This window comes from Crinia signifera, chromosome 8 (assembly GCF_055691185.1).
Source record: "Crinia signifera chromosome 8, ASM5569118v1, whole genome shotgun sequence".
In the NCBI taxonomy this organism is placed as follows: domain Eukaryota; kingdom Metazoa; phylum Chordata; class Amphibia; order Anura; family Myobatrachidae; genus Crinia; species Crinia signifera.
Genome location: NC_139224.1, coordinates 167980447 through 167997572, shown reverse-complemented (window position 1 = coordinate 167997572; position 17126 = coordinate 167980447). Strand labels below are relative to the sequence as shown.

Sequence of the window (17126 nt, the reverse complement as noted above, 5' to 3'; positions counted from 1 at the left end):
GCAGCAAGACACAAGGTAGTTATACTGCATCAGCAAGGTCTCTCCCTGGCAAAGATTACAAAGGAGACTGAGGTTTCAAAATGTGCTGTTCAGGCTCTTTTGTAGAAGCACAAAGAAATGGACAACATTGAGGACCGTAGATGCAGTGGTCGGCCAAGGAAACTTAGTGCATCAGATGAAAGATACATCATGCTTGCTTTCCTTCGAAATTGGAAGATGTTCATCAGTGCTATCAGTGGCAGAAAGCAGTGGGACTTAGGTACATCCAGAGATTTGTCCAGAAGTGGTCTTCTGGGAAAAAATGCAGCCACATTTTTGACGTGGAAACAAGGCCAAGCCAACTAATTATACTTGAAAACATAGGAACTGTGTGCAGAAAAAATGGCAGCAAGTGTTCTGGACTGGTCAATGTTTGTCTGTAACAGAAGACAGATTGCTCCCTGAATGGCTGGTACAATAATGATATCTGCAGGCAACAGTGGAGCATGGTGGGGGTTCCTTCGGGGCTGCATTTTTGCAAATCGTGCTGGGGATTTGGTCAGGATCAATGGTGTCCTCAACAGAGGTGGATTTATAATTAATGGGGCCCTAAGCAAGATACCAATTTGGAGCCTCCCTTCCTCAAGCAATCCATCGCGCTATATCCTGTGATCGCCTCCTGTTGTGTCTACTGTCTAGAGTCCGTGTGACTCTGAAACACTGCCATCTGTTGGCAGCAAGTGAAACTACATCTACTAGCTTTCAAAGCATTAGCTTCAAGCAGGCTTACGAGTATATATCATGGTTGCCTACCTGACCCTCTCCTTCAGGGAGAAAATGCTCTGTTGCTGGACTTCCCTGGTAATGTATCATTGCCATCACCTGTGGTGAAATACCTTTCTTAGCAATTACCTAGCTCCCCACAGGTGATGGCAATCCTACATCACCAGGGCAGTCCAGGAGCAGAGCATTTTCTCCCTGAAGGAGAGGGTCACGTAGGGAAGTATGATATATAGATTAGTGGTGGGTGTGTTAAAGTCTCATATTAACACGTTAACGCCGGGTGCACATGTGGGGAGGAAAACGGGACTGACAGGCAGCAGGAAATGGACGAGAAACGGGTCTGGCTGTGAAAACTGTGCCGCAGGGTTGCAGAGTCTCCATCCACATTGAGACAGAGATCTTGCGCCCATCCAAAAATGGCCGCCACTATGAAGGCTACAGATGCTAGAGGTGCCCCTTCACCTCTAGTATCTGTGTGCAGAGTGCGTAGAGCTACCCGGAAGTGTGGATTCCGGGAGCGCGGTCGCCCTGCAACCCCTGGCAACGTGCAAATAACCCTCCCCTGGCAACGAGCAAGTAAAGCCCCCTGGCAACAAGCAAGGAACCCCATGTGGCAACATGAATGCAATCCCCATTGGCAACAAGATTAATCACAAAAATGTCATGCAATTAATCATTTTAATAGTTGCCCACCACTAAGATATATATCCCTGTGTAATGAATGCTGCTTCTGGTGTGCGTGCTTATATAGGAAGGGGGGGGGGGGGGGTGAGTGTGTATATATACAACTGTGTGTGTGCGTATATATAAGACAATAGCCCCTGTATAATGCGTGCTGCTGCTGAAATATAGATATCTATATATATTAGCCCTTGTGCTGCCGCCGCCGCCGCCGCCACTGACAGACTGCGCAGAGAGGAGAACAGCGGCGGCTCGGGGACAATGCGGGCGCGGGGCATGCCGGAACTCGTAGTCCCCCGCCCCCTCCTGCGTGCACGGCGCCCCGCTCTCTCGGCCTACACCTCCCGGCATGCCCCGCGCCGCGAGTTCCCGGATGTCTATCGCGCCGGAAGAGAAGCCAGCCTCTTTCCCAGCCATCTTACGGCCACCAGCCAGCACCGAGCTCCGCGCTCCCGGCCTCACAGAATCGGAGGACATCCGCCTGGAACGGGGCCATCATGCCCGGACATTTGCAGGAAGGCTTCGGCTGCGTCGTCACGAACCGTTTCGACCAGCTATTCGACGACGAATCCGACCCGTTCGAGGTTCTGAAGGCGGCCGAGAACAAGAAGAAGGAGGGAGCGGGGGGACCGGGCCAGGGCGCCGGCAAGACCGCTGCCCAGGCCGCCAAGCAGCCCAAGAAGGAGTCGCAGAAGGACCGCAAGAACCCGCTGCCCGACAAGAAGGAGGAGGCCCCGCCGCCCGTGGCCCTCAAGAAGGAAGGTGAGTGCGTGCGTCAGGGGCCCCAGGGCTGGCGCGTGAGGCACGGGAGGTGCGTCATTTCCCCCGTGTGTGCGAGTGCGTCAGGGGCCCGGGGCCCTGCTGACCCCCATGGTTATATCTGCACGCACATAAATAACGCATTCCCCCTCCCCCATGTGCCCGGGCCCCCTCCCCCCCGTGCACACCTCGTCCTGCAGGCTCCCCGCATACAACCCGTCCTGCAGGGGCCCCCTCCGCCCGCAAATGTCCCGTCCTGCGAGGGCCCCGGCTCCCCGCGAACAGACCATTCTGCTGGGGGCCCCAAATACCCGCAAACAATCGTCCTGCATGGGCCCTGTCACCTGTCATTCTCCCCGGCCCAGCAGCATCAGCAGCCGCCCCTCCCGGTGATAGGATCCAGCGCCGCTGCTGCACCCACCTCTCCCGGGGTGTGTGGGGGGAGGGGGGTTCCCGCACGTGGAGAGGGTGGAGTGCGCGGCCTGTGGCGGGAGATGGGACGCTCACCACGTGGGTGGGGGCCCGGAGTTGTCAGCCCTGCAACCATGGCTGCCAGTGTTCCCATTACTGCTGCAGATCTTGTTGCAGAGCCATGCCCTCCTGCACGTGGTGTGTGTGCTCTGCATAGCTCTGGCACAGGTGTAAGCAGGCCCAGCCCTGGCAGGAGGCATGCTGAGACTTGCAGTTCTCAGCTGCAGGATAGGTGCTGTCTCCTTGTATACGTACAGGCCGGTGATACTAGTGATCCACGGTCAGGCTAAGGCGCTCTGCCGTCAGGGTTTATGCTCTAGATCAGTGGTTCCCAACCCTGGTCCAAAAGTACCCACAACAGTGCATGTTTTCCAGGTCACCCAGCAGGTGCACTCATTATTCAGGCACATTTGAAAAGATCCACAGGTGGAGCTAATTATAGCACTTGTGATTCTGTGTGGAGACCTGCAAAACATGCACTGTTGGGGGTACTTGAGGACCACGGTTGGGAACCACTGCTCTAGGGGAAACATGCAAACACTGCCCACTGTCGCGAGCACAGCCAACCGTCGCGCCCATGTGTGTCTGGTAATGGGGTAGAAGGCCTGAGATCTGCTTTGTGTACATGGCAGCCTGCGTGACTTGGTTACCGGCCTTGTTCTGCAGAGCACGGAGTGTCGTCACATCCACCTGTTACAGGTTCTGCACCTGATGTTTATCTTCCTCGCCTCCTAATTACCTGCTCTCTTCCCAGCGTCTCCCAACAAAACCAGAAGCCCCTGTCACTGGTGGGTGTGGGTGTCATTGTTCACAGTGCAGCGCGTCTAATATTCAGCGTCAGCTGCATTTATGGCCGCACCCAGATATAAAAGTTTTTTTTTTTTACTTGAGAGTAATTGTGAGCTTTAGGCAGGATACACAGGAGGGTGTTACTGTGTTGCACATGGGAGCAAGGGGGGTGTGTGTTTTATTTCTGTACGAATGCTGTTGTACAAGTTATAAGTGGTACGGAATGGTTCATCTTTATTTGCGCTACTTTAGGGGGTTTCAGCAGCTGTCGTAGGAGCCGAATAAGCAGTAGTGGTACCAAGTGGCTATTCTCGGGCAGCTGCCTGAGCCCAGGGTGTGCTGTCAATCATGATTGGCTGCTTCTTACCCAGAAGCCCTTGCAACACGTGGTGACCTTACCCTGTCACTGTAGTGTGTTTTTGTGTAGTCCAAAGCAGTTTGTAATCCTTCTCCAAAACACACACACATGGGAGGAGCTTACAGGCCACTCGGTTGTATTTGCCAGACCTGGGAGTTGAGGGTAAGGAGGGATCCTGTCACGCTGCACTGTCCCCGTCAAATGTCAGGCAACGTAAAGTAGAAATGTTACGGTCTGTCACAATGCTGATCAGCTTGGTGCAACAAATGTTTTTATTACTACTTTTGCTTCCCAGTGTTTCTACAATTTAACATCCCCCCCCCGCACGCTAACACACCTGGGCGCATCTGTTTTTTCCTGCAGCTATATTGGATTTAACCCCTAAAAATTAAACCGGTCACATATTTTCTATGCATCTGTGGGTAACTTCTATAGCGGCAGACACTGGTAAAGTCGGTTTTATGCTAATTCAGTTTCCTTGCTTCGTGGCTTTTCAAAATCAATAATACATGTACAAATAGAATATGCTGCAGCATTAATACACATTGTAGATTATCGAGAGGGATAAATGCATCTTTTTACTCGTTCTTAATAAAATGTTGGCATGAAAAATTTGGGAACAAACTACTAGATATATCTGCGGATCAATTGATCTGAATGTATATCTACAGACGGATCAAGCAACGTGTTACCTGCACACACTGCACAATCTGTCGGGACTGACATCACAGCTGGGCGGGTGCATGCCCACTGAGCTGTCAATCACCAGTGGTCAGCGGATTGCTTACACACACAGCACGGTGTTCCTATATATCTTAAGATAAATTGGGCTTCAGCTGTGTTGCTCAGCCACTTTGATATATCTGTGAAGGACGCTGTTTAGCTATATCGATGGTGCATCAATTTATCGGCCATTTCATCGAACGGCTGATATATCGGACCTTAAGCTTGTGCCATTTACCCCAGTTGATGGCATGCCTGGCGCGCTGCGTTCTGGGGTTGGGGACAACGTGTGCCTATCCTATTGTCTGCGGCCTGGCCGAGGCGAACGTGCCATTGATATCACTTGCTGACATGTGTCTTGTGTGTGTAACAGGGATCAGGAGGGTTGGCAGGAGACCAGATCAGCAGCAGCAGCCCCAACCACCTCAACAACCACCGCAGCAGCAGCAGCCACCATCACAGGCCCCGCAGGGTGAAGGGAAGCCTATCGACAGGCGGCAATCAGACAGGCGGCCACCTCGCGAGCGCCGCTTCGAGAAGCCAGCTGAAGAAAAAGGAGAAGGAGGAGAATTTTCCGTGGACAGGTAAATACCGCTTGGCAACAACCTCCCGTTAGGCAATGTCTTCTAGGCAACTTGCTGAAATAATGGCGCAGCGTAAATAGAACGGTTTCGGTTTCCGTTGGTTCTTGATGTCGGTTTGGTTTTATTATTTAAATTGCGACTACTTAACACTGGCTCAATAGCAGTCACTTGTTTTATTGTTTCATGTAATAGAACAATCGGTTGCTTGAGATCAATATCGTATAATGAAGTCTGTACAGGACGGGATGTTCCGAAAGGATAGTTGGAAGCTTGCAGTGTAACGTAGTGCCCAGTCACTGCTACGGATGCACAGAACTAAGTTATCCCCCCCCCCCCCCCCCCCCCTTCCCCCAATACACTGGGGCGACTACCATGCAATTTGGGCACTTTTTAATGCAATTGTGAGGATCAATCTCCTGAAAAGTGCCAAATCTGCGTGTAATGAACGGCAGGTCCTATGCGTTGTGCTCTCCCCTGCGAGTCACACGATCTGCAGAAACAATTTACCAGATTTCTTCCGAGCCGAGTAGACAATATATTACCTACAGAAGGACTGCAGGCGGATCGCGGGCAACTTCTACCAGGGGAGTAGTTGCCTAGTGTATGCCTGGCTTGAGTCGCATGGTGAGATCTCAGCTGCCTGTCTGCAGCATTATGCCAAAACCGACAGACTCCTCCCCTTGTGTATATAATACCGATTGTTCTTATGCTGCCATTGGTCGCACCATTAAACCTCGCTTTAGAGCAGGGGTGGGTAACCTTTTTTGTGCCAAGGGCCATTTGTATGAGGAAAAAATCCTTTGGGGGCCATATGTAAAAATTTCTCTTACAAATTGTCCTGCTGCAGCCGTCCCACACTCCGGCGGCTGCCGCTGAATAGGACTGACAGTCTCCGGCTGCTGTTGATTAAGAGGAATCTCTTGAGAACTACCGACCTCTCGTGTGAATTCCCCTGTACTTGACTCCTGGCAAATCCGCCGGGTGGGTAGGCGGGCCACTCAGACCGGCTATGGGGGCCGCATACGCCCCCCGGGCCTGAGGTTCCCCACCCCTGCTTTAGAGCTATGGCCGGTGTAGTTTCTGCTTGTGACTGTGGCCTATGCTACTGTCTGGCGCTGATCGGACCATTCATTGCGCGCACTAAATGCCATCACTTTGATAGTTATACATTTCCGCGCACGTCATTGTTTGGGAGTGTAGAACGGTTTTGTAGCCACATGATGTTTCCATGCGTGCTCTCTAGAACACGCCTGCTTCACTTTCATTTGGAATCCTTTTTTTTCCCCCAGACCCATCATTGACAGGCCAATCCGTGGGCGCGGTGGCCCAGGTGGTCGTGGTGGACGCGGCGGACGTGGACGCGGCTTGGGCAGAGGAGATGGTTTTGACTCTCGTGGCAAACGTGAATTCGACAGACACAGCGGCAGCGACCGAGTGTAAGTCGTGTTGTGCGTTTTATTTATTTTGTATTTCCCCAATGACCTTACACACCCACTGACCTTAAAACTCATTTTGGTTAGTTCTTCACATTTCAGTGGGCCGAAGCATGAGGACAAGAGGGGCGGAAGCGGATCACACAACTGGGGCAATGTTAAGGATGAGATGAGGTTGGTTGGATCTTCCGTATAAAGGTTTTGTTTATATCTCTCTAAGAACAGTAAAACTGTATTCGGTTCTTTATTGCTGGTGTTAACGGTACATAGTTGTGAGGAAGCAATGTGTAATTATAGGCTATGCCGTCCCTGGGTTAACAATATCTAGGTCAAGTCACTAGGTCGTTAAACATGAAAAACTTGTGTCAACCATGTCCATGTTGGCCTTAAGCAGGTGTCGACCTTTTGGTTATGTTCAGCTATGGTATGTTGACCATTTTCAGGTGTCAACTTCAACAATTAGTGGTTAAACCTAGACATCGTCTTTCCATAACCTAATTATACATAGATCCAGTAAGGCAGAGGGGTATTCACTATTCTGTCCTGCAGCTGCTGTGGAACTGTGTATACCAGTAGCATTATTTTATAGAACCCTGCATATTTTAAAAACCCTGCAGCTCCTCTTCCCTTTGTTGCTGTCTGCTATGCTGCTTCTAGCACAAGTTTAGTCTGTATATCGGCGCTGAAATACAGACCACACTTGGCTAGAAGCAGGCCGGGAGGAGGAACTGCAGGTGTTTTGAAAGATGCAGCGTGGTAGAATTAACCTTACATTAGGGCACTGGGTACTTGTTTCCTAGCACGGCCACAATCTTATCCATCGTGTACCTTAAAGTTAAGGTACGCGATGGACCCGATTTCCTTTGAAATCAGGTCCATTTTGCCGGCAAAGGCAAAATCGGGACCATCGCGTCGGTCGCGTGCATTAACATGGCCCGTGACGCGACCGACGCGATGGACGCGATTTTGCCATAGGCTTGAATGTTAAAATATTTTTAACATTAAAATCGGGAGCATCGCGTCGGTCTTGTGCCACTATAATGGCACAAGATGAGATGGACTTGATTTAGTCCATTTTACATAGCAAACAATGTGAAATGGGCCAATATGACTCATTTCACATTGTATATGGCCCCGTCATCGTTAAAAAGTTAATCAACCCCATTGTGAGCGTCACCCCACGATTGACGCCAACCCGAAGCTTGGTTAGCGCATCGGTGCGCGTCCTCCGACCTTTTCATACCCCTACTATCCACGTCGGCATGGAGTTGAGAATATAAAGTGTGGCGAGCCACCGAGCCCGAAGCGTGGCGAGGGGACGCGTATACCTGTGAAGTTATACGCTGCGCTCGCCACACTTTGTATTCTCAACTCCACACCGATGTGGATAGTAGGGGTATGAAAAGGTCGGAGGACTCGTACCGCCGCCCCTCGCGGGCTCGCTGCGCTCGCCACGCTTCGGGTTGGCGTCAATCGTGGGGTGCCGTTGAGGGGGTAAAATTTGGGGTCTGGGGACTATTTTACATTGAATCCAATGTAAAATAGTGTCCCAGGGGCCCTATTCACATTTGATTCAATGTAAAAATCTGGTCCATCGCGTCGGTCACATCGCATGTGATTTGGTTGCATGCGATGCTACGGCGCGATTTTTCCAACCCAATCACCCCGATACAAATCGTTGTGGCCGTGCTAGGAAACAAGTACCGGGCACTGTTGCCTATCGCAACCAATCAGATTCTGTCTGATCGCTTTTCTATTGCGGCCTCGAAAATTACGTTATGGGTTGCTATGGGCAACATCCCTGCCTATTTTTTTGTTTTGAGAAGCTTTAGTTAATTTACCCCTAGGTTGAAGTCCAATTGTAATACAGTTAATCAATTCACAAAGTGCTAAAGTGCTAGAATCGCCTGAGGTATGAGGGGGGGGGGGGGTCGCGGTTGTGTTGGACACTGCAGATAGCACCTGTTCTCTAGTTTTTCATTTGCCATCTGACCTTTTACAGCTAGGTTTGGGTTCAGACATAAATGCCCATGAATGGCTGAGCCGTATTCAATTGTTATATCGCACCCAAGCTCACGCTGGAGAAAATCTGCTAATCTGACGTTAAGATCTAGCCAAGCCATAGACAGGGAAGTTGTAGATCACCAGCTGCAATGTTTGCTCATTATTTACATTTTCAGCGAATTGGACCAGTCGACCGTCACCGAGGAGACACCCGAGACAGAGGAGACACCCGCCGCTGATACAGAGAACAAGTGAGTGGCTGTGACAGCATAATGATGAAACGCGGCGTTAGCGCCCACTCGTCTTTAGGCCAATACGTATGTTCCCAGTCTGCTCCTCAGACCTTCAGAGTTCCCCCAGTGTGCGCTAATGGAACAATGATATTGGCGTCCAGTGTTCTTTGTTTCTGTTCACTGGCAATGCTTAAATAAACGTTTATTATATTGGGCAAGTCTAGAGATGCAGAACTCAGCGAGCACCTTAGGACAGCGTCCACCCAGCTTAAGAATACATGACACTGACCCAGCGACTTTTAGTTTCTCCCCGGGCAGCCACTGAAACATCTCGCTCGCTGGCGTAAGGCAAAGGGGAATTGCGGTTCCATACGGCCGGCCATTATAGTGGATTATGCAGGGATGGATTTGATGGTGTTCCAGCTTTCCCTCGCCTATTATATTTGGCGTGTACTTTGCTCCCATGTCTGCTCTATGGTTACGTGGTCACAGGCTTCAGTGACTGCAGCTCTTTGGTTGCAGGGAAAACGAGTCTGAGGAGGTCAAAGAGGAGGGACCCAAGGAAATGACGCTGGACGAATGGAAGGCTATGCAGGACAAAGAGCGCGCAAAAGCCGAATTCAACATCCGGAAACCAAACGAAGGCGCCGACGGACAGTGGAAGAAAGGTTTTGTCCTGCACAAAGCGAAGAGCGAAGAGGTAACTTGACTGTCGTCTACTTTCAACCCCATATTTCTGTCTAGTCTTCCCATCGGACCCTTAGTCACGTCCTTTGACTGTGCTGGGTACTTTACCACACTGCTGTAAAGTGAGGCTGTAGATTAGGACTGTATAGCGGTGCCTTGGTAGTATTGAAGGTGTAACCATTTTTAATCTTTTCATGTGTTGAAAGATTGAGACAAGAGCCCAAATTGGCTTCAGTTGCGTTAGAATATGGGAATGTGACCAAATCAATAGGATCAAATTTTTTTTATTGGGTTTTGCTGGGGTTATTTCCCCCTAAAAACTCAACCCATCCCTCACTATATTTTCTAAGTTTTGACATTCTTTTTATCACCTCTCCTTGAAAATTTGAACAATGTATTTTACTGTAAATGTATTTATTACTTTATTCACCAACCAAATGTGTACTTGAAATGACCTGTCACTAATCCTGTCATCTGTGCAGTTTACAGGTAGCAAAAAAAACAGGGGACCCAATCGGCCTGGCTTACCCGGGCATCCTTCCCCATCCCACACAGCAGCGGATGCTAGGAGTATGACGGATGCCAGCCCTATGAGGGAAAATGTGTTAAAAAAAAACCTTATTGGGCCTTATACTGCATATCTGCATGCTGCAAAGCCCACACTCGAGGGACAGTACTGCAAAGGGTATCGTCAGCTGTCCTTTGTTAGCCGGCGTGCATTTGGACTCGTGGGTCTCAGACCCAGAAGTCCAGGGATGGCGCCGTATCGCAAAGGACAACTCTTATCGCAAGAGCCGTCCTTTGCATTACTAATCAAACTGATGGAGCCGCTGCCATCCTTGGCCGGTGCTCGCCAGATCCCTTTTTCTCGTGCGCACGCAGCTGGCGGTAGCCGGCGGCCTGGATAGAATCGCCATCTCCTGCAAAGATGTAGCTGGCTACACCTGTATGTTATCTGTATGTTATGGTAGAGGCTAAGACAGTAGAACAATTTAAATATGCATATGAATATCCTTACAAAGAAATAAGGATTAAAAAGGGCTGATATTACCTGAAGGGTAAAAAAAGGGGCAGACTAGATGGGCCAAATGGTTCTTATCTGACGTCAAATTCTATGTTTCTATGTTAGTGCATATGCGATTAGTAAAAACAGGCGGTGTATGTCAGAACATCTCGCCCCCAATCTGCCAACGTGATGTAACAGTACCAGCCCTTTGCAAATCTCATCGCTCTGCTGTGCGGCCTGGATTTGGAACAATACGCTCTTTCGGGCCGAAGAGTTTGCTTAGTTTTGGTACATGTCTTGTTTTGCTTACAGTATATTGCACAGAAGCCGGTGACGGTTCTAAATTAAAGGGTTTTTTTTTTGTTTGTTTGTTTTTTTTGTTTGTTTTTCATTTTTTTTCATTTTGTAACTTTTTTCCTTTCTTTTTTTCTTTTCTTTAGAACATCAATGAAAAGGTCAGGCTAGAAACAGAGGTACAACTGTTTAAATATTTACAACAACTGAATGAATCTTGAAATTCTTACTACTGCTGATCAATGAAAGCTAAACTCAACAGTAGTTATCCGGCATTCCCTCATTCAGCGCACAACCTGATTGGATGTCCTCAGTCATGGTGTTATTGAGCTAAACTACATGAGCGATTTTTCAGTCGCTTGGTTGTCTGCTTACCAGTCGGCTGCCCCTATTGCAGTACATTGTACTCTGTAGGGAGAGCTATACAGGTAGAGATCATTAAACAACTCCCAGCACGTGTCCAGGCACCGCAGAAGCCAGGAAACCAGCCAAATAGAGGCCGAGGCACAAGGTTCCCTCCTCCGAAGACGCCCCTGGGACTTTATATCCTGACTGCGGCTATTCTATGTGGTTTAGTGCAGTTTGTAGAATAGCAAATTACTTGTATAATGAGATTTGATAAAGGATAGTTGCACAAAGTAACAAGTAACCTCTTGCTGCTCTTGGACAAATGTTGTAGGAGTAACCCCTCTAGTTAGTCTTGAGCCGCCCCATACCTGCTAAATGGTGACCTGCAGAAGAATTCAGTAGCTTTCTTGTAGCAAGAAAAATCCTGACTTTAAAAATATAGATCCGAATTCGCACATTAAAATGCAGACCCGGTTATGCGTAGTGTAGTTGCGCTGTATTGAAGGACCGCTCCGGCTAGAGGAAGTGCTACTGCTGATTGTTATCATGTTGCTCCGCACGGATGAAAGTGAATGGAGACGGCTTGTCCTGTGTCACCTGACAGATGGATTAGGCTCAGAGGACACTGGTGGTGGTCTGAGCGCAGTGTGTTGTGTGATAACCAGCACTCCCCATTCACTGCAGTCTGTCTGGAGCAGTTTATGCGCAACGGACATGAACGCTTCTCTAGCTGGAAATATGCCCACCCAGAGAGCTGCTAAGACCACCCTGATACAGATGATAATTACACACCAGTTTATCATGGGCAGGATATTTACCCCAAGAAAAATCGCAGAACAGAAGATGGGTACATCCATTATTATTGGCTGCTGTACCCACAAAGGTGTTAGGCCTGCATCGTCCTTCTCGGCAGATAATAACCTGCTGGGTATTATGATCCGAGAACATTTTAAAGATCACACTCTAATAAAATGTCCAATTCAATTCCCCTATTGCAGTTAGTCCTTCATCTGTAGGCAGATACAGAACAGACGTTCTTCCTTTTGGAGGACTGACGCAGTTTTATCCATTTCTAATTTAGTTAGGAAATGTCTAATTCTCCTCCTGCTGCAATTATCCATCTGTAGACCCTTGGTCATTTAATGTTTTGTCCAGTGCTGGTGCCCCTGAATTAGATTGTCTGATGGTGTTAGTGTACTGCAGGAGTTGGCAACCTTTGGCCCTCCAGCTGCTCTGGAACTACACATCCCAGCATGCTACAGTATTCGCATTTTAAACTGGCAGCGCCTGCTGGGTCGTGTAGTTTCACAGCAGCACGAGTGCTGCGTGTTGCCTGCACCTGGCCTACTACGTGGAGTGCTTTGTTATTGTAGTAATTCTTGTGTTTATATATGTATTATTTTACCGCTAAAGCCTTGGCGCAGCCGCTGGGAGTTTCACCCTCCTGGTGGCTGTTCTAAGCGACCTGCTACCCTACTAGTGGGTGGGAGCGAGCAGAAATCCGACAAAACTAGGGTCTGAAAATCCCGGTACTCGCGACTACACACCCGCAAGTTCTGGCATTCTCCGACTTAGCAGCGCACTGATTAGAATAGTAGCACTACTCACAGCACGGAGAATAGAATTGGCCCCAATAAGTTAAACTTTAGTTATTTTGTATTTACGTTGCAACACTGAGCTCAGTTGAAAAATGTATATGAATATTCACCGGGCTGCATGCATGTTTTTGCTTGTGAAATTACTGCTTTTATAGTAAGCAGTAATTGTAGTGATTATGCCGACCGTATTATATAGAGTACTATTGGGTATTTGTTAATTATACAGATACCTGCTTAAAATGTGGGCCGCCATTTAAGCCAAGGGTGACCAGTACTAGTTCTGCATGCTCTGGGGTTATTTGCGTGTTTGTTACCATTTCTGATTTTTATTTTATATATCTTCATTTTTTTTTTCTTTATCGCTTTAGGTCCAAGCCGAGTGTGAAGCTTTGGATCATCACTTCCGCAAGCCTGCAAATGACATCACATCCCAACTTGAGATAAACTTTGGAGACCTTGGCCGCCCCGGGCGCGGACGTGGTGGAGGAAGAGGTGGCCGCGGACGTGGCAGCAGGCCCAGTCGCGGGGGCAGAACTGACAAGGTAATTTCGCCAGGGCAGTGATCCTTATTCCGGTCCGTTCGGCCGTGGCTATGTGTCTGCACGTGTCCTATGTTTTTGCGATGCGCATTTTGTCGCATGTACATGCGACGGGTGCACGCACCCAACATTCCGGGGGTGGTGTGGCAGTGGCCCGAGGTTCCCATGGTGATCCCAAAATCAAATGGGGGGAGGGTTCTGGTGAACTCGCAAGGGTGTGAATTTGACTCCGAGCTAGTAAAACCAGAATAACCCCCAGTGAGTGTTGGTGAACCAGTGTGTGTTTAATTACTTGTGTCAATATTTAAAAGCGAACTATTTGTTTATTCTGTGCTGGAGATACGTTGTGTCTGGCATATTACCAGTGCGATGTTAATGGTTATGTGATCACCGCAGAGATTCATGGAATCTCTGGTGATTACAATGTAAATGCGATTGTCCTACCGTTGCTATTAGTGCCACATGGTGACATGACGGTGTCTGTTTTCCAGTGTCCCCAAAGTTTAACGTTGCGATTGTGTAAAAACTTCTAGATCCCTATATAGCGAGTTCTCCTTTTGCATTTGTGTGTTATAAATGCAGCAGTCTTGTACGTTATTTGCTTTGGCCTGTGACCTACTGGATAGGGAAAGCCTTGCTACTCGTACTGCTCAGTCAATGTATCTTTGTTGCAAGGTCTAGGCTGGGAAGATTGTCACTTGCAACCTTTGTCCGTTGATCACCCAAACGTATGTGACCTCATTTTTCTCTCTCTCCTTCTAGTCAAGCGTCTCTGTTCCTGATGTTGATGACCCCGAGGCTTTCCCAGCTCTGGCTTAAACTGGATGACTACAGTCCATCCCTGGTGCCCTCGCGGCCCTCCCTTCTACGAGGCTTGCATGCTTAAGGATCCTAAACAACTACAAATTAAAGACTATCGATCATACCATTCACACCTATGGGACTGAATTTTATCTGTTTTAAAAATGGACTTCTATCGCTACAGAAGCAACCATACGGTAGTTCAGTTTTGTATTTAGATACGTACTGGTAGCAGGGACGTTTTCATAATTTTTCCAGAGATTCTGCATTCTTCATGAATACTTTTTTGTATGGCTGCTTGAAAATAATGCATTTCCAAACTTGAAATATAGGTGTGAACAGTGTATACCAGTTAAAGCTTTCACCTCATCTGTGTTTTTATTCTCCTCTAACTATATTTTTTTTATTTTTTTTGGCAAGCTTTAGTTTTGTGCTAACACTAGAATTTTTTTTTTTTTTATTATAATATTTTGGAACTGGTTTTTATTTTGGAACTGGTTTTATTTTAGCCTATGTCATGTTCCCTGCTAAATTTAAAAAGAAATGTTTTTTTTTTTTTTTAGCATAAACACCTAATTTCAATTTGGAAAGGTAACGTTCTCTGTAATGGCGAGCCTTTTTTAGACTTGAAAGAAATTCAAGGTACATGTTTGGTCACCCTGGTACCCGGCGTGGGTTAGGGAGCAGTTTGCTGGACCATTGAACGGGTTCGGTGCCACTGTTCGTCAGCTTGTTCCAGAATTGTCGTATTCTCTTCCGACTGCGTAAAAGCTTTAAATAACAAAGATGGGACAAGAATTTGTATCTTCTTTTATTTCATTTTCAAAAGTGCATGATGGGAATGTCTACCTTGCACCGGAAAAGTTTTATTATATATAAGGAATTGTTTTGCTGCAGCTATTGTATGCGGAGAAGTGCTTTATAAATAGCACCGGGGAAGGGCTATTGGGTCCCTCCTAAAGCCCTGTACTAAAGTGGAAGAACCAGCATCACTAAAGTGGGGGGTACATTTAAGTTTTGCTTGGGAAGCAAAAGAATCTCCCATTTTGACATTAAATTGTCCGATACTTTCAGCTTTTCAGTTTCACTGGCTGACCGATGAATGTTCCCTCTTCAGGGGGGAATATTAAACAAGTCCCATTAGGTTTATTTTTTTTTTAGATTATTTAAATTGTTCCTAAGACTTAAAAAATAAAAAAAAGGAAAGAAAAAAATGACCACTTCTAAAAGGACACAACAGGATACTTTAAAAATTAAAAAAATTTAAAAAAGACACAAAAAGAATAAAAAGAAAACAATTTAAAAAAAAATATTGTCTACAGTGTTTTAGGATAAGAAACTCCTTTTATTTAATATTCTTTTTACACTTTTTAGCAGGCTATACAATTTGTAGGTTCTTATCTGCATAGGTTAATGGAGAAAAATATTATTGCCCTATTTTTATAAAAGTTGTACAGTCAACGGAGTATTCAAAACTGGCGGGTACAACAGTGGCACGGGCCGTGCTCTGCGTGTACCCCGCCGGGTGTACATGGTCCTTAGCGCTGTCAGGGTCTGTATTTTTATACAGCTGGCTAGCCGTTTTGAGATTATTTTCTAGGAGATATAATTTACTATGAGGCTACAAAGCAGAGGTATTATAAACGTCGGTGCATTAACCTATGAATTTAAATAAGCCTTCGCAAAACGCGGGCAACTCTTCAGTGGAGGCAACTTGCAATAGTGAGGAGCGTGATATTTATCGGTAGCTGATAATGGTCCCTTGGGACAATCAAGATCCCCCATGAGGCGTCCTTTATAGTTCTAATTTAAAACACAAAAAATGCTATTTGCAGTTTATCCAGCTGTATATATGTAGTTCTGCCTTTTTTTAATCCTCAAAAAATACTTCAATTTAACTAAGGCTTTTATAAGTGGCTTTGTAGTGGCAACAAAGTTGTAAATTGTCAAAATCTATCGTGACGTTTCGCCACTCTGCGGCTCTTTCTGACTCAATGTGAACCTGTTACCCGCTGCCCGTCTGCCAACACTGTAGAAAGTACCGCAGCCAACCTGGAATTATTCGTTACAGAGCTTTAAGTCCACACGATAGATTACCCCAGTTATCGCAGTGCATCCAATAGAAGTCTTTTGATCTGCATAAAAACTTCTGATTAGCCGGTAAGACGGGGTCCATCTGACTAAGTTGATGTTTCATAGTTGTAAATTTGCCTCCAGTCCATTCTTTGTGTGAACTGAAACTGTGAACCGATCTGTCTTTTTTGGTGGATGCTTATTGAATTAAAGGTTAATTTTCATGCTTTTGCCAGTGTACCAGGAGGCAGTGTGACAGCTTTTATTTGGTCTCTGGTCTCTTGAGGCACAATTCCTGCAGGGCACAAGGCATTTGCCATGCAGTACCCCACAATGCAAGTATGTTGCATGTCTAGGCTTGCTGAATGTGGAAGACGTATTAGCTCTCGTATAAAGGCAAAATTTACAACCATGGAACCGGGTAAATCCAGGTAAGCTGTCTAAAACATTACATTTCTGTATAACTGTAAATGGCAATATAAATTTCTGTGTATTCTATGCACATACTCAATGTTGATCTAATTACCACTGGTATAAAAGTTCCCTTGAAAATTAATTTAATAAATGCTGGTCTGAGGCCTAAAGCTGAACTGAGATGTAGCAATTGTTGAATGTGTGTTTGCGCTTTTGTTGAGTTGGCTTTTTGGCATGTGGAGGTAGTGGTCGTACCCTATTGCTGGTCAGCTAGACGCATGGAAGTGGTGGTTAAATCTGTTATGTACACACTGATCAGCGTCTCTGGGGGAGACAGATCAATTATGTGATTTACTGTCTATTCGATCCCGAGCAAACCGATCAGTGCTGTGTACACATTCGATTTAAACTCTATAGTGCAGATCTGTATTATATACTGTAGCCTTGCCTGCACAGTATTTTTCTATTTAATACTGCCGGGCCATGCGTCAGGATCAAAATTGAACAGTGTGTATGTCCGATTAGAGAGGTAAAGTAAAAAACAATCTGCCTCTGTCACTTTACTGGCT

General features: G+C 46.9%; 1 protein-coding gene across 2 annotated transcripts; it reads left to right on the top strand.

Annotated features, from left to right (window-relative positions):
• The first annotated feature begins 1813 nt into the window (after positions 1–1813).
• On the top strand, positions 1814–16733 carry SERBP1 (SERPINE1 mRNA binding protein 1). 2 transcript variants are annotated; one of them, XM_083157714.1, is made up of 9 exons: positions 1814–2205; positions 4917–5127; positions 6417–6563; positions 6663–6734; positions 8741–8815; positions 9320–9497; positions 10931–10963; positions 13099–13272; positions 14032–16733. In XM_083157714.1, the coding sequence occupies exons 1-9, from the start codon at positions 1941–1943 to the stop codon at positions 14086–14088; spliced, it is 1212 nt and encodes a 403-aa protein (XP_083013840.1). In that variant the 5' UTR covers positions 1814–1940; the 3' UTR covers positions 14089–16733. The 2 variants fall into 2 exon arrangements, with proteins under 2 accessions (XP_083013840.1, XP_083013839.1); XM_083157713.1 differs by having other exon boundaries at positions 6648–6734.
• The last annotated feature ends 393 nt before the right edge of the window (positions 16734–17126 follow it).